The 21,734-nt window shown below is 35.7% G+C and overlaps 1 protein-coding gene across 9 annotated transcripts in view; it reads right to left on the bottom strand.

Annotated features, from left to right (window-relative positions):
* Nucleotides 1-21,734, bottom strand: part of ATOSA (atos homolog A) — a 99,189-nt gene that overhangs the window by 10,022 nt on the left and 67,433 nt on the right. For 8 of the 9 annotated variants that reach the window (XR_008508050.2, XM_064570460.1, XM_054513547.2 and 5 more), the window contains 7 exons: nt 20,877-21,079; nt 20,456-20,581; nt 17,640-19,479; nt 15,321-15,440; nt 12,114-12,193; nt 11,306-11,414; nt 2,294-2,452 (listed from right to left, as the gene is read on the bottom strand). Coding sequence is in view for 8 of the 9 variants with exons in the window: in XM_064570460.1 (XP_064426530.1) it covers nt 2,294-2,452; nt 11,306-11,414; nt 12,114-12,193; nt 15,321-15,440; nt 17,640-19,479; nt 20,456-20,581; nt 20,877-21,079 (2,637 nt within the window). In the remaining variant the exon portion in view is untranslated. The remainder of the gene's footprint in view (nt 1-2,293; nt 2,453-11,305; nt 11,415-12,113; nt 12,194-15,320; nt 15,441-17,639; nt 19,480-20,455; nt 20,582-20,876; nt 21,080-21,734) is intronic. The other variant, XM_045900051.3, reaches the window with a different exon arrangement.

The following is a 21,734-nucleotide window of genomic DNA, read 5'->3' as shown; positions in this document are numbered from 1 at the left end:
TGAAAATACACTAAACTACCAAAATGTAAATAAGATTCCCTGAAGAAACAAGATTAATTTTATTATAGTAGGAAAGATTTGTGGTCTAAGATTTGAATTAGGTCATTTACAAAAGGAACCCATTTCTAACAAATAAACTAAACTAGAAAAAATTTAATTACATAATGGAAAGTTTACTGAAGAGGATTCTGAGAGAAAAGTTAAGTCAGGGATTCTTAAAGGACAGCCTGCGAACTCAACCTGATTCATACCCTTTCCAATATCAAAAGCTATAATCATTTGTGTGTACTTTCTGGAGACAAAGTGACAAAACCCTTTATCTCTTAATCCTATGTGTTTTAGATGTCAACCAAAGTCAAAGATTAATGCTGGTCTGCTTTTTAAAAGCGAAGTTCAAATTCTCTCTTGCTTGTAAGTTTCAATCAAATATATTTGCTTGACCTGATTTCCAGCCATTTGCTCTTTTATCTTGTTTCTAAGTCATCCTAACAGTCATTGGGGACTTTGTACATTATGAAAGATTACAATATTGCAGACCTTACATTTCCATTCTGTAATTACTAAGCGCCAATAGAGTATGTGAAACAGATGAGACTTGTTATGTCCTAGTAAAGCAAAATAGATACCTTTTATAGTTCTATCTTAATATTGTAAGCACTCCAGAATGGTACATTTATTCTGATATTGAACTTACATCAGTGGTACTTCCCATGTTACTAGTTAGCCAATACTAGCAGTTATTTTTTCAAAATTATACTGGAAAAGTAGATAAATCTTTCCATGGTAAATGAATAACAGGTGGCTTTGTGATAACTGGACAGGTTTGTGAAGGAGTGGGTCTTTGTTTTAGATAATAATGTTGTGTATCTTTATGACTATGATCCACAAGTGTAAATATTTTGGGGGAAAGAACACTTGAGTAAGTGAGCAGACTCCACTATGTGGTTTGTTTGTTTGTTTGTTTTTTTAATCAAAGTATGAAGCACTGATCAGGCTCTTAAATAAAATTTTCAGGGACACCTGGGTGGCTCAGTCAGTTGAGCATCTGCCTTCGGCTCAGGTCATGGTCCCAGGGTCCTGGGATGAGCCCAGCGTTGGGCTCCCTACTCAGTATGGAGACTGCTTCTCTCTCTTCCTCTGCCCCTCCCCCTGCTCAGGCTCTCTCTCTTTCACTTGCTCTCTCTCAAATAAATAAAATCTTAAAAAAAAGAAAAAAAGAATTTCACCCTTAGAATGGAGTAAGGCTAAAATAACGTTTCTTGAGCAATAATGAATAGGCTCTATTTAGGTCCCCCAAGATGTATAATTTCCTTTCCTCTGTTGTTTCTCAATTGCACAGAATTCCCTTTTCACAACTTCTAGTCCTTGAAAATCTGTAAGTTCGGGGAGAGGGATATTAGGAGAGGAATCAATGGGGCCATGTGGTAAGCTAGGAAATTCAAGTAGCAAGGCCAGAGCTGTATATTTCTATAACTATAGCAATTTGTACTTCTCAAAATAAGACCTAACGTGAAAACACAGATCTAACTCCGTATTTGATACCACCACTGTAAACTTCTTATAGACTTGCACTGTTAGCCTCTTCTCCATCTTTGTCTTTTGTAAAGGGCTGATACTAAACATACACTAGGACCCAGTATCATTTTTGCAGTTGAAGGCTTATTTTATCCTCAAGTGATCAAAATTTTAAAAACGGGAAAGATGAGTCATAGGATCATAAGGCTCAAAACTGCTCTAAATTACCCTTGGCTATCTTACTCTACCCATTAGAATTTACATATGGAAACAGAAATAGCTAGGATTAGAAAACAACTCCAGGATTAGAAAAAAAAATGGTCTCAAAACAAACAGGAGAAAGGGGCTGAAAGGGTCTCACAGAAGACTTAATTCACCAAATCTTTACCTAAATCTTCCTGAGATGAGGATCACATGTGAAGGCAACACTTGTGGGACCAGGGTGCACAGTAAGCACTTGAGAATTTGTGTGAACTCAGCAAGATATGAAATTACAGTGTCACTAATCAAAGTTTTATCATCTTTTCAAATGAAATAGAAACAAATAAATTTTCACCAGATCCTCAAATGCAAAAGAGGAAATTCGTTGTTAGAGCTAGCTGGAAAAGAAGTTGTGAGGTAACATGTTGTTATTTTAGTCTGTATTCATTCTTTAGTTTTCTCTTAGGAAATGCTTTGTTTTCAAGCATTGCCAGAAAGCAGTCTTAAATCTCTTTAAAGACATCTGTCATTAAATTGGTTGATTTTAGCAGACAAAGACAATTTTTAAAATACTTGCCATATAAGGAGAGGGAGCATTATCATCTGAAACACTGTAGAATGACACTTCAACCGGAAGAGTCAAATGTGTGGGGCAGAAAACACCGCTTGCCCCTACCTCGGCAGTAAAACCATCAACAATGCCAAGAGGATCTAACCGATAGTTTAAGACAGATTCCTGGAAGACAAAATAATTTTTAAGAAATAAATTTTAGAAGTTGACACACATTCATTTTTTTTTTTTCCATTTAAAGAAATACATTATTATGCTTTCTGGCACTAGAAAAATGGTTGCTACTCAAATGGAATCCAACAATACATTAAAAAAAAATCATTCACCACAATCAAGTGGATTTATTCCGGGGATGCAAGGGTGGTTCAATGTTTGCAAATCAATTAATGTGATACGTAACTTCAATAAGAGAAAAGATAAAAATCATATGATCATTTCCATAGACACAGAAAAACATCCATTCATGATAAAAGCCCTCAACAAAGCAGGATTAGAGGAACATACCTCAACATAATAAAGGCTATCTATGAAAAGCCCACAGTGAACACCATACTTAATGGGAAAAACTGAGAGTTTTTTCCCCCAAGGTCAGGAGCAAGACCAGGATGTCCACTTTCACACTTTTATTCAACATAGTACTAGAAGTCCTAGCCACGACAATTAGAAAACAAAAGGCATCTAAATTGGTAAGAAGAAGGAAAACTCTCTTGGCAGATAACTTACTATATAAAGAAAACACTAAAGACTCTACCAAAAAACTACTAGAACTTACAAATGAATTCAGTGAAATCTCAGCATACAAAATAAGTGTGCAGAAATCTGTTGCATTTCTATACACTAATAATGAAGCAGTAAAAAGAGAAATTATGAATACAATCCCATTTACAATTACACCAAAAATAGTAAGATACCTAGGAATAAGCCTAACCAAAGAGGTAAAAAAGACCTATACACTGAAACCTATAAAATACTGATGAAACTGAAGATGATAAAAGAAAATGGAAAGACATTCCATGCTCATGGATTAGAAGAATATTGTTAAAATGTCTATACTACCCAAAGCAATCTACACATTTAATGTAATCCCTATCAAAATACTAATAGCATTTTTCACCAGAACTAGAAAAAAAAAAAAACCCTAAAATTTATATGGAACCTCAGAAGACCCTGAATAACCAAAGCAATTTTGAAAAAGAAAAGCAAAGCTGGAGGTATCACAATTCCGGACTTCAAGTTGTATTACAAAGCTATAGTAATCAAAACAGTATGGTACTGGTACAAAAATAGACACAATAGGGCGCCTGGGTGGCTCAGTTGGTTGGGCGACTGCCTTTGGCTCAGGTCGTGATCCTGGAGTCCCTGGATCGAGTCCCACATCAGGCTCCCTGCTCGGCGGAGAGTCTGCTTCTCCCTCTGACCCTCCCGACCCTCCCCCCTCTCATGCTCTCTCTCTCTCAGTCTCTCTCTCAAATAAATAAATAAAATCTTTAAAAAAAAAAAAAAAGAAAAATAGACACAATAGATAAATGGAACAGAATAGAAAACCCAGAAATGAACCACAACTATATGGTCCATTAATCTTCAACAAAGCAGGAAAGACTATCCAATGGGAAAAAGACAGTCTCTTCAACAAATGGTGTTGGGAAAATAAGTCAACCACATGCAAAAGAATGAAACTGGACCGCTTTCTTACATCACATACAAAAATAAATTCAAAGTGGATTAAAGACTTAAATGTGAGGCCTGAAGCCATAAAAATTCTAGAAGAGAGCACAGGCAGTAATATCTCTGACATCAGCCATGACAATTTTTCTAGATATGTCTCCTGAGGCAAGGGTACTAAAAGGAAAAATAAACTATTGGGACTACCTCAAAATAGAAGTTTCTGCACAATAAAGAAAACAATCAACAAAACCAAAAGGCAACCTACGGAATGGGAGAAGATATTTGCAAATGACACATCAAATAAAGGGCTTGTATCCAAGATCTATAAAGAATTGATACAACCCAACACCCCCCCCAAAAAAAACAAATAATCCAATCAAGAAATGGGCAAAAGACATGAACAGACATTTCTCCAAAGAAGACATATAGATGGCCAACAGACACATGAAAAAATGCTCAACATCATTCATCATCAGGGAAATGCAAATCAAAATTACAATGAGAGATAACCTCACACCTGTCAGAATGGCTAAAATCAAAAACATAAGCAACAACAAGTGTTGGCAAAAATGTGGAGAAAAAGGAACCCTCATGCACTAATGGTGAGAATGCAAACTGGTGAAGCCACTGGGGAAAACAGTATGGAGGTTCCTCAAAAACTTAAAAATAGAACTACCCTATGATCCAGTAATCACACTACTGGGTATTTACACAAAAAATAAAAAAAACACTAATTCAAAGGAATACATACACCCCTATGATTACAGCAGCATTATTTACAATAGCTAAATTATGGAAACAGCCCAAGTGTCCATCAATAGATGAATGGATAAAGATGGTGGGTGTGAGGGGTACCTGGGTGGCTCAGTCATTTAAGCATCTGCCTTAGGCTCAGGTCATGATCCAGGGGTCCTGGGATCAAGCCCCACATTGGGCTCCCTGCTCAGTGGGGAGCCTGCTTCTCCCTCTCCCTCTCTTGTATCCCACTTGTGTGCTCACTCTCTAATAAATAAATCTTGAAAATGAAATGTCGGGGTGTGTGTATACAATGGAATATTATTCAGCCAAATAAATGAAATTTTGCCATTTGCAACAACATGGAGCTAAAGAATATAATGCTAAGCAAAATCAGAGAAAGAGAAATACCATATGATTTCACTCAAATGTGGAATTCAAGAAAGAAACCAAGCAAAGGAAAGAGAGAGAGAGACAAACTAAGAAACAGACTCTCAACTATAGAGAACAAACTGATGGTTACCAGAGAGGTGGTGGGTTCGGGGATGGGTGAAATAGGTGATAGGAATTAAGGAGTAGGAGTGCACTTGTCGTTAATGAGCACAGGAAGATGTATGGAATTGTTTAATCATTATATTATATACCTGAAACTAATATAATGCTGTATGCTTCCTACACTGGAATTAAAATCAAATTAAATAGGGGCTCCTGGGGGGCTCAGTCTGTTAAACATCTGACTCTTGAGCTCAGCTCAGGTCTTGATCTCAGGGTCATGAGTTCAAGCCCTGCATTGGGCTCCATGCTGGGTATGAAACTTACTTTATTTTTTTATTTATTTTTATTTATTTGAGAGAGAGACAGAGAGAGAGCACATGAGCAGGGGGAGGGGCAGAGAGAGAAGCAGACTCCCCGCTGAGCAGAGAGCCCAACGCAGGACTCTATCCCAGGACCCTGAGATCATGACCTAAACCGAAGGCAGCTGCTTAACCGACTGAGCCACCCAGTTGCCCCTGAAACCTAATAATGACAGGTAAAACCTAAAAAAAAAAAAAAAAAAAAAAAAAAGGTTGCTACCATTTCCATGTCCTTATTTCAGATATTTATCTGACCTGCCATCAACCTGTCCCCCATCAATCTTCTACCATTGTTATGAAGTTTGGCCTACTCTCACTATTCCAACTCACACTTAACTATCCTTAAATTTCACTGTTAGTTAAACCTAATTGTTTAATATGTTATTCTCATCTCTGTAAATAAAAATATGTTCTACCAGAGAAAGTATAATATCAGAAATTTTCTTACTCTTCACAGAGCCTATCTAGAAGTACAAGCCACAGAGAAGCACTTTAAATCCTATTAACAGGTCATAAGCAAAGAGAAAGCCAAGCACCTTTAACTTCAAATGAAAAATAATTCCTTCTTTAAAAAATAATGTTATATGTGACATATGTTTTATAGTTTAATTTTTAACAATGGAGAAAAACTTAAATGGGTGTCTTGGTGGTGCACTTAGTTAAGCTTCCATCTCTTAGTTCCAGCTCAGGTTATGGTCTCACGGTTGTGAGATTGAGCCCCACGTTAAATCTGCTTGAGATTTCCTATCCCTCCGTTCATGTACTCTGTCTCAAATAAATAAATAAATCTTTTTTTTTTTTTTAAAGCACAGAAATACAAATAGTAGAGAAGTTCCTTATTCACTTCTTTCAAGCTCACTTGCTGAAAATCATTTTTAACAATTTAGTGCTATCTTGCTAGGTATGAAAAACATTTTAAACTTTTCACAGCTCTCTTTTATATACACATATCATATGTATATACATCTAGCATGAAATGTGAGTACCACTTCTTTGATTCAGTAGTTGTCTGAAAAGGAACACTGGAAGCCATAACGAGCCTAATAGTCTATATACTGTACAGTTCAAACTCTGACATTAGCAATTCTGAAATTCCCAATTAAAAAGCCAAGAACAAAAGACCTATGTTATAACCAACCTTCTAATCTCCCTCCTGCCCTGCAATCAATCCAATGCATATTCTGTTGATTTGACCACTCAGTCTCATGGTCCCAACACTCTCCCCCACCACCATTAACCTAGCTCAGACCCTCAGACTTCTCCTCTGAACAAGTACATCTTCTAATTAAGTCCTTCCAGCTCTAGTGTATCCTCTATATTACCGGCAGAGTTGTTTTTCTTAAACAAACAAACAAACAAACAAACAAAAAACTTATTATATCACCCACCAGACAAGAAACTTTATGCTTCCTGCTGTCTATTAGATAAAGTCAAATCTTCCTAACATGGCAGATAAGTCCCACCCTAAGTTTCTTCACTCATCTCTCCCCACTTGCACAGAGTCTCATGCCCCAAGTGTAGCTGATGCTTTCCAACACCATGATGTTCTTTTACTACTTTCAGAAATGTAGTTCCCTGTCTAGAATCCCTTCCCACTCCTCATGCAAATTTACTTGACAAATTCCTACTTATCTTTTGTAACTAAGCTTAAGTGACAGTTCCTCAGTAAAGCTTTCCTCAGTTCCTTTAACACAGAATGGATATAGGAGGACTGAGGTCATTTCTTTTACAATGATAATTACTTGAGTTTATACATTACTTACATATTCAGTTGACTGTAATATCTGTAAGGCAGGAACCTTATCATCTAGCTTTATATTCCTAGCATACAGCATAACACATGGTAGGTACTCAAAAATGTTTCCTAAATAAAATAAATCTAGGGGCGCCTGGGCGGCTCAGTCGGTTAAGCGTCTGCCTTCGGCTCAGGTCATGATCCCAGGGTCCTGGGATCGAGCCCTGCATCGGGTGCCCTGCTTGGCAGGGAGCCTGCTTCTCCCTCTCCCTCTGCCTGCCAATCTGCCTACTTGCGCTCTCTATCTCTCTGTCAAATAAATAAATAAAATCTTTAAAAAAATAAAATAAATAAAAAAATAAAATAAATCTAAAGATGGATAACATTTTCAGAGGAAGACACATAAAAAATTCTTATGGATAAGGCCAATGACCTATATTAGTTTCTGACTTTATTCAGCTCTTTATGACTTTAATATATTAGCATGCATTCTAGGCCCTCCTCAGTACAAAACAAAAAAAGGAACTAAAGGTATGGATTATAAAGTAAGAAATAAAACAAGAAATAAAAAAACAAGAAATAAAAAAATCCATAATAAGGAAACTGAGCAAGGTCATAGGCAATTACACACACACACACACATAATCATTTGTATTTTAATATACAGCAATGAAGGACTGAAAACTAAAAACCTTTTTTCAAATTTTTTTTTAAAGATTTTACTTATTTATTTATTTGACAGGGAGAGAGAGAGAGAGAGACAGTGAAAGCGGGAACACAAGCAGGGAAGTGGGAGAGGGAGAAGCAGGCTTCCCGCGGAGCAGGGAGCCGGAAGCAGTACTCGATCCCAGGACCCTGGGATTGTGACCTGAGCTGAAGGCAGACACTTAAAGACTGAGCCACCCAGGCACCCCTAAAAACATTAAAAAAATTTTTTTTTTTTTTAGAGAGTGGGAAAGAGAGCATGCACCAGGGAGAGGGAGGTGGCAGAGGGAGAAGAGAATCTTAAGCAGGCTATGTGCTGAGTGTGGAGCCCCACACGGGTCTCAATCCCACAACCCTCGAGACCACCACCCGAGCCGAAATCAAGAGTTAGACAATCAACTGACTACACCACCCAGGAACCCTGAAAATTATAAACCTTTTAAGTATAATTTATAATATCACCTGAAAACATGGATTAGATATAAATCTACAAAAATATGCTTAAGATATGCATGCTGAAAACTACAAAACATCGATGAAAAAAATAAAATAGCTAAATGAATGCAGAGATATACTATATTCGGATATCAAAAGATTAATGTTCTGGGGCACCTGGCTGGCTTAGCTGGTAGAACATGTGACTCAACCTCAGCATTGTAAGTTTGAGTCCACTTGGATGTAGAGATTACTTAAAAATAAAATCTTAAAAAAAATTTAATATTCTTAAGATACCAATTTTCCACATATTGATCTATATCAATGCAATCCAAACAAAATCTCAGTATTCTGTTTTGTAGAAATAGATAAGCTAACTCTAATAGGATATTCATGTTCATAAAAATGAAACACTTGACTATAAACTTCATACCATATATAAATATTAACTCAAAATGGATCACAGAACTAAATGCAAGCTCTAAAACAATAAAATGCCTAGAAAAAAAGTTTCATGACTTTGGATCGGGCAAGTAGTTCTCAACCAGGGACATGTATCAATGTTTAGAGAAATTTTTTACTGCTACAACTAGAGGGAGGGACAGACAGTAGTATGGGACTCTAATGGTTAGAGGCCAAAGATTTTGCTAAATATCCTACAATGCATGAAACAGATCCCATAACAAAGAATTATCTGGTTCACATATCAATAGTGCCAAGGTTGAGAAGCCTTGGGTTAGGAAAAGATTTTTCAGATACAACATCAAAATCAAGATCCATAAAATAAAATAATAAATTGGACATAATCGGGGAGCCTGGGTGGCTCAGTCAGTTAAGCGTCTGCCTTTGGCCCAGGTCATGATATCCACAGCAGCTTTATTTTTTAATCTTTATTTTATTTTATTTTTTTAGAGAAAGAGTGCACCAGTGGGTGGGGGGGGAGGGGGAGGAGGCGGAGGGGCAGAGGAAAAGGGCGAGAGAGAATCTTAAGCAGGATCCACACGGGGCTCAATCTCATGACTCTGAGATCATGATCTGAGCTGAAATCAAGAATCAGATGCTTAGGGGTGCCTGGGTGGTTCAGTCATTAAGCGTCTGCCTTTGGCTCAGGTCATGATCCCAGGGTCCTGGGATCGAGCCCCGCATCACGCTCCCTGCTTGGTGGAGAGCCTGCTTCTCCCTCTCCCGCTCCCCCTGCTTGTGTTTCCTCCCTCACTGTGTCTCTCTCTGTCAAATACATAAATAAAATCTTAAAAAAAAAAAAAAAGAATCAGATGCTTAACCAACTGAGCCACCCAGGCACCCCTCACAGCAGCTTTATTTGTAATAGCCCCAAACTGGAAACAACCCAAAGGTCTAGAATCAGGTGAGTGAATAAACAAATTGTGCTATATCCATATCATGGCAATAAAAAGGAATAAACTCTTGATACCCAGGACAGCTATAAATTAAAAAGGACCTAGAAGAACTTCTCTGTATTTTTCAAACTGAAGTCAAGTGAAAGTGTATGCATATCTGCACAAATACATTCCAGTGCACTGATCATTTAACCATCTTCCCTTTCCTAAGATTTTCACATATCATATGCTTTTTTCCCCCTCACAAATTTTCTTGTAATACAAAGGTTGCAGAACATCTGACACTCACAGTGGCCTTATGCAATTTTAAAATAATGACAGAGAATAGAGTTCAACATCTCTGAAGTGATACCTTGAAAGTGACATAGAAATCAATTTACCATAAGTCTTTTCATTTTAAAACTTTGAAAGATAGCCTAAAAATTAAAATTTAGTTTTAAAGACAGCATACTGTTAACATATTAAACCACCACAATTCCAATGAAGCTATTTAAATTAAAACTACAAATTTTAAATTATTTTCCCATAAAAAAACTCACCAATTAAATCACTTTTAAAACCCATTTACAGGTTTCATGTTTAAGGTTGTTTTTCTTTTTTTATTGATGTGTAGTTGGCGTACAGTATTATATTAGTTTCAGGTGCACAGTGATTTAATGTTCAAGGTTGTTTTCTAATTAAGGATAACCAATCCCATAATACATTTGATCCCAAGTAGAAATATTCTTATTAAATAAAATAGCACATTTTTGGAGACCTTTACCCATTCAATTTTTTAAAAATAATCTTATAATAGATTTAGATTTATAACAAAGTTGCAAATAGAGTTCAAAGAACCATTTGATTTTGAAAATCAACCTCCTTGATCATGAAGGGGCTGCTATCAGCCCACCTCCTCCTTCCTGGGTCTCAGAGCCAGTACTACCATGTAAGGTGTGGTTAAGTCTCTTTTTTGGCTAGATTAATGGACTCCTCACTGCACTTTATCTAACTCCTCCATCTTCCCTACAAAGTACCCAGTTCTAGGATGTCACTACCAACAACTCTAACTTCACTTCTTACAAAAAGGAAGAGGAAAAGGAAAAAAGATGGAATACTACATCAAAAACTAATGATGTAATGTATGGTGATTAACATAACAATAATAAAAAAGAAAAAAAAAGGAAAGGAAAAAAGAAAAGGAAAGAAGATGATTTCAAGGATTTGAAAAATACAATCCATTTCTTTATTTCCCTTTCACAAACAAATGACATAAATAACACATCTCCTAGATCTAGGTTAAGAAATGTCGGCTCTGAAAATAATTTTTTCTAAGATTTTATTTATTTGACAGAGAGAGACACAGCGAGAGAGGGAATACAAGCAGGGGGAGTGGAAGAGGAAGAAGCAGGCCTAAGCAGGCCTCCCCCCAAGCAGGGAGCCCGGTGCGGGGCTCAATCCCAGGATCCTGGGATCATGACCTGAGCTGAAGGCAGATGCTTAACGACTGAGCCACCCAGGCACCCCTTAAAATAATTTTTAAAAACATTACCTCAAAATTTCCTAAGAGACTAAGACTTGTTATAGGTGGAGCACTAGAACTCAGAAATGGTTTTTCATGAATATCTGGATCATCTTCAATGTTTAAACACGGTCGAGGACTATTAAAAAGAAAATCAGCAAATGAACACATTAAGCACAATATTTTCTAATTTACTTTTTGTACAAAATTAAATCAGGAGAATTTGATCAATTTTAATTTTACTTAAACTATAAGATAAAAAATTAATCCTAACAAATTTTAAGATATGGAATATCTAGTTTAAAATCCTGATTCGATTTTATGGTCTTTGCTATAATATTTGACAAAAAATAAAAGTAATATCCTAGAAAGTTTCAAGATAGAACCTAATATATCACATAGTGGCATCTATGAGAAATATATAATGCAGCCTTCTCTATCAGTCTTAATCGTCAGTTAAAAATGCAAATACAAAGGCAAAATTATGTGACTAAAGAAAATAATGAGAGTATTATTTGTCAACATGGAACACATTTCCAAGGCTTTTTTGCAAAGAAGTGTAAGGTGAAGGAGGAGATGAATGACCAGAAATATTCAAACTTACTTAAGTGTTTAAAACCAATGTGTTTATTATGATGACCCATATATAGTAGCTACTCAAGCTACTCATTGTCTTTCTCCTTTCTTCATAATAACTGTGTGTGAAATATTTAAAATAAACAACTAGAAAATAATACTCCTGTTAAAGTTGTAATTTTTAGAGTAAACATTTATTGCATAAGACTAGAAATTAATGTAATATTATTTCACATACACAAACAAATTTTAAAATAAATACCTTCTAGATGATAAGCTTTTCAGATGCAGTAATGAAGAATCCAAATCAAAGCAACCTGATTGTGTCTTTCTTTGAGGAACCTAAGATCAAAATAATCATTTGTGATATTTAAAAACACTAATTTTTTCTTGAATTGATAGAACACTTTTCAAATGAAAGCTAAGCATATACAGCAAATAATAAAACTTCTCCCAAAACAGCTTACTTACAATAATGCTCTTTATTACATACTGTTCTTATGTTCTCATTTTATTAACTGGTAGGAAAAAACAGATAATTAATAAAAGCACTTTTACTAGGTTTTGACTTTTTAAGAAGCAGTATTTGTTTTCTAAAACCAAATCTTACATGGAATCCTAATATATAAAAAGACTTTTACCTTTTAACTTTATTATATATAGTTGACCCTTGAACAACACAGGGATTATGGGGCACTGACCACCCCCAACCCTCTGCAGTTGAAAATTCACATATAAGTTTTGGTTCCCCCAAAACTTAACTACGAATTGCCTACTATTGACTGGAAGCCTTACCATTAATATAAATAGCTGATTAACACATATTTTGTATGTTATATGTGTTATATACTGTATTATATTCTTAAAGTAAAGCTAAAGAACATGTTACTAAGAAAATCACAAGGAAGAGAAAATATATTTACAGTAAAAAAAAAAAAAAAAAAAAAGAAACCCACATGTAAGTGAACCCAGGCAGTTCAAACCAGTGTTGTTCAAGGGTCAACTGTACTTCAGTATTTTGTGGGGGTAATAAAAGATTGATAGCTTTAAAATAAAAAGAAACAAAAAAGAAATAGTGATGGGAGCCTGGGGTCCTGCCAGGTCTACTGCTCCTTAGTCCATCCCCACCCCACTGTACGATTCCAAGAACCCTGGAGCTTCACAGAGAACAGGATTGAAAAATACTGCTCTGCATGTTCCATCACCATTGTATACCACATTATATTTAAGACACCAATCAAGCCAGCTAGATAAAAATATCCTAAAAATGAAAGAGCCAGGTGTAAAATAAAGGTAAAATCACATATAACATGCAAATTAGAAAGACTTGTTTCTAGAATATTAAATATCTATACCTATTAAATATATTTTTTAAAGATTTTGTTTATTTGACAGAGAGAGAGATAGTGAGAAAGGGAACACAAACACGGGGAGTGGGAGAGGGAGAAGCAGGCCTCCCGCCAAGCAGGGAGCCCAACTGGGGGGTGGCGGGGCTCGATCCCAGGACCCCGGGATCATGACCTGAGCCGAAGGAGACGCCTAATGACTGAGCCACCCAGGTGCCCCATACCTATTAAATATGATACTGAAAGTCTAAATAGTCTCAATAGTTTTGAGAGTTTACAAGTGTACCATGCTATTTTTTGTAGTCAGAACTTAATGTGAAGTTCTCTATCTAAACTCTGTCTTTAATTCTGAAAAGTTCTTTATTTCTTCTGATACTGCATTTTCCTGGTTCCATCTAGTCCTACTTTTCAGAATTTGTACTAGGCTTACACTGAACATCTCATTTTATCCTCTGTGGCTCTTTCACATTTTACCATCTCTCTTCCTTTCTGTACTTCATTCGAAGTGCTTTCTTAATATCTGTCTCTCCATTCACTCAATTGCTATTCAACTGATTCTAGTCCACTGTTAATCCATCTGTATTTTTATGAACATGTGTGTGTGTGCACAGCAATTAAAATATTTTTCATACTTAAAATTTTAATTTATTTTTGAAGTACACATGTTCTTGCATCTCGACCCTTTGTTCCTGTCCCACCAGAGGCATTAAACCCTAGCATTATATTAGGTTCAGATATCCTAGAGGGCCATAATTTGCCCCAAATTTGGAGATATATCTTTCTTTCTCTTACATTATATTATGTATTTAAGAGTTATACTCTGTATTATTTTGTATTAAAGGTTATATTCTATCAGGATTCCTGTGTTTGAGGAGGAAGGGTCTGCCTTTATCAACTCAGTCCACCATACTAAACAGAAGTCTACAGTGCCTTTTATATTGGTATGATGCTGACCTATTTTTTTTTTCTGATCACTTGGGTCTTTTATTTTATTTTTTATTTACTTATTTTTAAAATATTTTATTTATTTATTTGACAAAGAGAGAGAGTGAGAGAGGGAACACAAGCAGGGGGAGTGGGAGAGGGAGAAGCAGGCTTCCCGCTGAGCAGGGAGCTCGATGCGGGGCTTGATCCCAGGACCCCAGGATCATGACCCGACCCGAAGGCAGATGCTTAATGACTGAGCCACCCAGGCGCCCCTCACTTGGGCCTCTTAAAAGTACCCCATAGGTAGGTCATATATTTGGGGTTATTTTAAATTGTTTGGAATTTAACTTCTCTAAAATAAACATTTATGGTCCAAATTATAAATTTAAATTCTAGATTTCTTATTCAATAATTATTTTTTGAACATAGGCCAGATATTGTATCCTTTCAGTTTGCTTAACACAGACAAAAATTATCTTATGTCAGTAGCAAAAACATACATGTTTTTATTCTGCTATGATACTGATCACTTGCCTCAGGTTTAACTGAAATGGCAGGTATAGCAACTAACTACTGATTGCTTACTATGTGTTAGGAATGATACTAATCATCCTCACAACACTAACAGAGACAGTATCACCTCCTTTTTAATGATGAAGAAACTGAGGCTCAGATTACTGAACTAATGTCACAAATGTCATACAGCTAGGGTGAAGTCAGTGTGACTCCAAAACAACACTCTTAACCATTGCACTCAGATCTACAAATCTATCTGTAAATGTAGAGTGGGGAAGTTTATATGTCTCAAAATAAGATATGGCATGGCTTCCAGGTTAAAGACAACCACAAATTTGATTCCCAAATGACCAAGCTGGTGGTGTCAACCAGCTTTGGGGCTAAAATACAAATTTATACAAACCCACTTGACACTAAATATTTTCTTTATATTTAGTAACAATTAAAATAGTAGACAAAAGAATTTCAGAGAAATTTTATAATCCTAATATTTTTATTCATGCTTTTAGCCTTTCCCCATATTAACACATAACTATTAAATAAAAAATAAAATGTTTCCTAACTGGAAATTTCTGTTAAAGGTATTTAAATTCTTTTCAATTACAATTTGGATAAAATGATTTGTAAACATTTTAGACGTTTCCAACTTTAAATATGAAATAAGAGGAAAAAAACCTTACAGGACTTGAAAGAAGAGGCAATCCAGTTCGAGGATGAAAGGCTCTGGTTGAAGTTCCATCTAAGGAATGAAAATTATGTTTCCGCCAGACACTTGAATGTTTCAGTGGTATAGTCTTCTGCTAGGAAAATAATTAGATTTTATGGTAATATATAAGTAATTTGTGATTTTATTCTTATTCCTAATATGTACTGAGGTATTACATCCTTGGTGGTGAAGTTGATGATCTATAGATCTATATCTACACACACCACACACACACACACACACACACACACACACACCCATTCTTACTTTAATCAGAAAACAATGTCTAAGTTTTTTCCAGGATACTGAATAAACTCAAATATTCTAAAGAAACTATGTCCAAATATAATTGCCTAATCAACATATGGTCATATTTATAAATACTCAGAGTCTAAAATCTGGTAAACTAACATTTGATATTTTTAATTTGTAAAAAAAAAAACAAACAAAAAAACTACTCACAGGTAGAAAAAATAGAATATTCTAAAATATAAAACTATGTTACTATTTTTTTTTTTTTTTTAAGATTTTATTTGACAGACACAGCGAGAGAGGGAACACAAGCAGAGGGAGCGGGAGAGGGAGAAGCAGGCTTCCCACTGAGCAGGGAGCCCGATGCGGGGCTTGATCCCAGGACCTGGGATCATGACCTGAGTCGAAGGCAGACGCTTAACAACTGAGCCACCCAGGTGCCCCTAAAACTATGTTACTATTAAGAGACATTCTCAGAGCATATAATTTGGTAGAACATGATACAGAAATACAATAAATGTGAATTAAAAATATATATATAATGCAGTTACAGTACCATGTTTTTGAAGTGATACAGGAAACAGGCTAATTCTTCAGAATTAGGCAAGTTTAAACCTGAACACCAGAAATTCATAGTAACACATGAAAATTAGAAAAGACTAATTTGGGTCCTGGCTCTGCCATTTGCTAGCTTTGTGACCCTGGGCAAGATTCTTAAACTCTCTAAGCTGAGGATCCTCATTTATAAACTAGAGTCAGTAGTAACACCTAACTTCATAGTTTAGTGGAAGGATTAAGTATGTCAACATGGGGCGCCTGGGTGGCTCAGTTGGTTAAGCGACTGCCTTCGGCTCAGGTCATGATCCTGGAGTCCCTGGATCGAGTCCCGTATCGGGCTCCCTGCTCGGCAGGGAGCCTGCTTCTGCCTCTGACCCTCCCCCCTCTCATGTGCTCTCTCTGTCTCAAATAAATAAATAAAATCTTTAAAAAAAAAAAAAAAAAAAAAAGTATGTCAACATGTGTAAAATATTCAGAAAAAGGCCTGGGCACTTAGTAAATGCTGTATGATTATATTTAAAACAAGAACATGAAAAAATAAATCTTAGTACGTTGAAAAATACTATAGCCAAATTAAGCCACCCTATTAGGTACCAGAAAGGATCATGAAAAGCTAATTGTTCTGTGACAATTATAATTTTAGGAAATTAGAAACTACCATTTGATTAAGTCCATATGTTAGAGAACTAATTTTAGTGATAAAGATGAACTAAGGTCATTCAGATTTGGATCAAGGTTGTTAAGAAGTAGTTTTCCATAACTGAGATTTAAATTTGTGATAATACTTGAGAATTAAGGGAAATTAAAGTATAATAATAATTTTCTAAACTTAAAAAATGGTTTTGTATAAAGTCAAATAAAATGGAAATAATCGAAGTATCTTCTTGACATAGTGCATGGAAGGTTTACAAAATATTTCAAAATCTGTTATTTGATTGCTGTTATTTGGTTGTCACAAGTGGGATAGGCACAAGAGATTGATCATTCTCTGAGGAGACTGAGACTGAGGGTTTTAAAAGTTACATGACTTACCCAGTGTGACTTAAGGACCAAATTGTGAAGTCAGGACTGGAACCCAGGTATTCTGACCAAAACCTAGTAATTTCACTATAGATATTCCTAAAATCCTTAGCTGAGTGGTAGCATAACACAATGGGCACACTGTATTAGGTCAGAGCTGCTAACAAACAATATGTTAAGCGAATGAGTTTCATTTCTGACTATTTACTCTCCAGCACTTGTCCATAGTATTGAAATAACTAAAAAAAACGGGGGGGGGGGCATGAAGAATTTATTTAACATTTGCTCTTAAGTGGGTTATTTAGAAAGGATGTTAATACTACTTTTACTGCAGGTTTATTGTAACAGATTGTGTACTATAATTAATGGGTACCTTGGGCCTTTATAACTAGAGTTCCTGTAAACAAAATTCAAACTATATGACTTTTTGAGAAATATATTTGAAATATTAGATGTTACCTACCAACACCTCTGTACTTTTCAGTCGTTCACATGTAGACAAACAGTTTTTGATATTCTTTCTCTGAGAACAGTTTTGCGATTTTTCATCAATTGTCTCTTCTTTCTTATCTTGTTCATTTTTCAATTGGTCTGGCTTTTTGCATTTGAAAACTTCATTATCGTTGAGATAATTTTCTATACTATTAAGTTGAGTATTTTGCTCACATGTCTTGGGCCTTTTCGAGTCTTTATTTGAGCACTTGTTTTCATGTTTGTTCAAATATCCAGACATTTCCAACACAGTTTTTATTTTTGAGTCATTTTTCTTGGAATTCTCAAATTGATGATTGTTAAAAGACACTGGATTACAATTTTCATTTTTTATTATTTTTTCCTTATACTTATTTGTGCAAATCTGTTTGTCGGTACTGTTGGAATTTGAATACTGTTTATCGATTTCATTGCTAATTTCTTGCTCCTTAAATTGACACTCAGAAAGTGTACTTTCCAATCTAACTGTCAAATCTAAGTTATTTTTTTTGCAGTGAGGCGTATTTGAGGGAGTCAAAAAACCAGTAGCTTTGTTCTGTGTCTCTTGAAATGTATTTTGGATGATTTCACTAGGATTGTCCTGATAAAAATTTCTTATTTGAGGTTTCAAAGAGGACTTGACTTTACTATTGCATTTAAAAGAACTCAATGAATTACTGAGTATTAAGTTTTCCCTTTCACTGCTGTCTTCTAGTAAGGAAAATTTTTTATTAGAAATGGAAACGGAGGTGTCATCCTTGTTTTTCTTCAACAAATTTTTGTCTTCATACAAACTCCTAAACACTTTAGAAGGAACAGAATTGGAGTCATGCACGTTGAATGACTGCCGGGATATATGTGATGCTGTTGGATCAATATGCTCCAAGTGTTGTGCAATCCTTGCGATAACATCTTGCCGCTCCTGGAGTAAAGAGCCTATCAAAGGATTAGTCTCACCAACAGACTGACGAGAATAAAGACCATCGGAAATGCCAGTTGCACTTCGAGGAGTTTCTGGTTTTACTTGAATTTTTCCCTCACTGGTGTCTTCTGAGGAGGTAAGCTCTGGACTACCAAAAGAAATGGAGAATGTTTCTTTACATTTTCTCACATTTTCATTTTCTTGTGAAACTCGGAAAAGTTTTGAATTAAGCGAACTAGACTGCTGCATATTAAATGGATGTCCAGAAACATGTGAAGTGCTCGGATCACAATGAATCAAATGCTGAGCAATTCTTGCAATAACTTCTTGTCGCTCCTGAATTAAAGAGCCTATTAAAGGATTAGCCTCACCAACTGATTGCCAGGGACTCTGGCGGCTAGAGACATTGGAATCAATCATTGAAAATGATTTTAAAGTTCTGACTGGTGTTTCATGTGACTTTTTATCTCCTCTACCACTGTAACCCAGAATATTGGCTTGACATGTTCCACAGTCAGATTTACTGCCAGTGCCTGGATACAGTTTGACATTTTTGACAGCTGCAGTATATTCTGGAGTTGTGCCATTTTTTGGATGCAGTACGCTTTCAGGTGCCATGGTCCAAGATTGTTTGCTACACAGACGCTGTGAACTATTTGTACTACATTGTTCTGCTTCATTAGAATTGCGGTGCTGATGGGCTTTAAGTTCGTGTTCTTGAATTCTTTTCTCATAAAGGCCAATATTAGTGTGAATACTACAGGTCAACACTGGGTAATTAGACTGTCTGGGCAAGGACTGAACGCTGACTTTCAAGGCCACATTGTGAGAAACATTGGGAACAGGAAACACATGTTCAATTGGAGTCTGTGAAAAATTCCACTGCAGGTCTACATCAGCAGCACTGATTCTAGAATCATACAGAAAAATAGGGACTCAACGGATTATAAAACTTATAACATTATTGTATATTATGAAAAATTTCAAATCGTCATATACTTATCTTTGTTTACATTAATTACTGTTAAAGGGAAGTAAAAAGGCTTTACTTTCAGCTACTTTACCATGCATGTCATTCTTATAAAACCAATATAAGAAGTACAATAATTTATGCTTAGAATAGGGATGATTTTTTTTTTTTTAAAGATTTTATTTATTTGAGAGAGAGAATGAGAGACAGCACAAGAGGGAAGAGGGTCAGAGGGAGAAGCAGACCCCCCGCTCAGCAGGGAGCCCGATGCGGGACTCGATCCAGGGACTCCAGGATCATGACCTGAGCCGAAGGCAGTCGCTTAACCAACTGAGCCACCCAGGCGCCCTAGGGATGATCTTTTTAAGAACACTAGACTACTTAAGCATTAAAGATCAAGAATATTATAAGTTAGAGTTATTTGTCAAAACAGAAAAAAATGGACTTTGTATTTACTACTAAATAAATGGATTCAGCTAATTCTGTTGTACAAGGTGATTATGAGATACTAGCTATCTCATGGCCACCTGCCTGCAGAGACAATTAGATAGCTGTTCAGCATCCTGTAAATTTATAGTTTTCAAGATACAAAATTAAGTAAGTCTACCATTATGGAAATTCAGCAGCCCAGAAAGTTTTTCTACTGTATTTATAATGGTAGCATTAAATCCATTGTTGGTTCTCGAAAGATAAAAAAATGCTCTGAAAACTATTCTATGCCAAATTTAACTCAAAAAGCAAAGTTCATACTGATTCCCATTTAAATTTCGCTAACTTGTTTTGAGAAAAACTTCAGTAAATTTTATCTACTTACATTTAGAAATGAAGGAAATTAACTGTTTAAAAGGTAAAATATGATTCAGTAGCTAACCCATATAATTGAATGCACACTATTCTTATTTTGCCCTAGACATACCTGTAAAGAATATTTCGTGGAATAGCACCATGAGAAACACTCAGCCAAGCACTTAATTGAGAAAAAAACACAAATGAGCGGACAGCCAATAGAAGAGTCTTCTCTTCAATAAATCGATCTCCACTCCTAAGGTAAGTAAAAAGTATCATTTAAATGTCAGCAAGTATGAAATGACTGAATTGTAGAAAGATAGAAGCTAAAATAAACATTCAGGATGTGTGCTTTCAAGAGCATAGAAGTGCATTTACTAGAGTCACTTCAAATCACATAAGTACTAAATGTCTAAATTTTACTGCGTAAAAGTAAATAGTAAATAGAAGTAAATAGAAGAATTCAAAGACATGACATATTACTAAAATAATTTATAGAAAGCAATGGAAAACCTGATTTACCAACAACTTCAAACAGTACAACAACTCACTGTCGAGGAACTGGCTCCAATACCCATCTTTCTAATAATAATGCATCTTGCTTAATTGCAGGATCATGGAGATCAATTCCTTCTGTGGTGGGCCCATCATCACTGTAGCAGCAGTCTGGTAGTAGCATCACTTCCACCATGATTGGAAGGCTATTCTTCCACAACAGCGAGACCTCAGACCTAGTTCTTCTGGCTTGGCGACACTTAAGGGAAAACGAATATAAGCAAAATGTCTCAATAGTGCATGGAATTTTATATTTAAATTTTAAAATTATAATTGAAAAACAGACTTCTATATGAGAAATGAGTCATCAATGGGAGACCTTTGCTTAGGCTTGTCTATTTAGATTTCATCATTAAGTAATGGATTAACATTACTGAGTTCTACAGTGCAAGGATTAGTACTAAACATGTATGGTGCAAATTTCCTTGGGGGTTATTTTGGTTCTATTTTGTGGAAAAATAACTGCCATAACACAGTATCTGACAGGTCTTGAGGTGGCCAAGCCTAGTTCGTTAATTATATCATCATTACAAAAGAAAGATTCATTCCAAGTGAAACCAAAGTATTAAAAATTCATTTTCATTAAATGCTCAAAAAAGACAAGATTTTAAAAGTGTAAATTTAGACTAAGAAAGGAACTGTTGAGAAAATCCTTGTATACTACCTACCAAACTAAGTATTTTTAAACATTAATATGATAGCAAAAAGGATCCTCCCATGGTGGGGGAGGGAAGGAATATCAGAGGGACACTGACTAATGCGAGGAAAATAATCATGAAGATAACGCTACTAAATAAACACAAAGTCAATAGTAATAATAATCTTAAATCTGGCATGTGAGAAGGCAGGTACGA

Source organism: Mirounga angustirostris, unplaced genomic scaffold (genome assembly GCF_029215605.1).
Source record: "Mirounga angustirostris isolate CCGP_5_RB_7025 unplaced genomic scaffold, mMirAng1.0.hap1 SCAF_9, whole genome shotgun sequence".
In the NCBI taxonomy this organism is placed as follows: domain Eukaryota; kingdom Metazoa; phylum Chordata; class Mammalia; order Carnivora; family Phocidae; genus Mirounga; species Mirounga angustirostris.
Note: the sequence above shows the minus strand (reverse complement) of the source record. Positions and strands in the feature narration are given on the sequence as shown.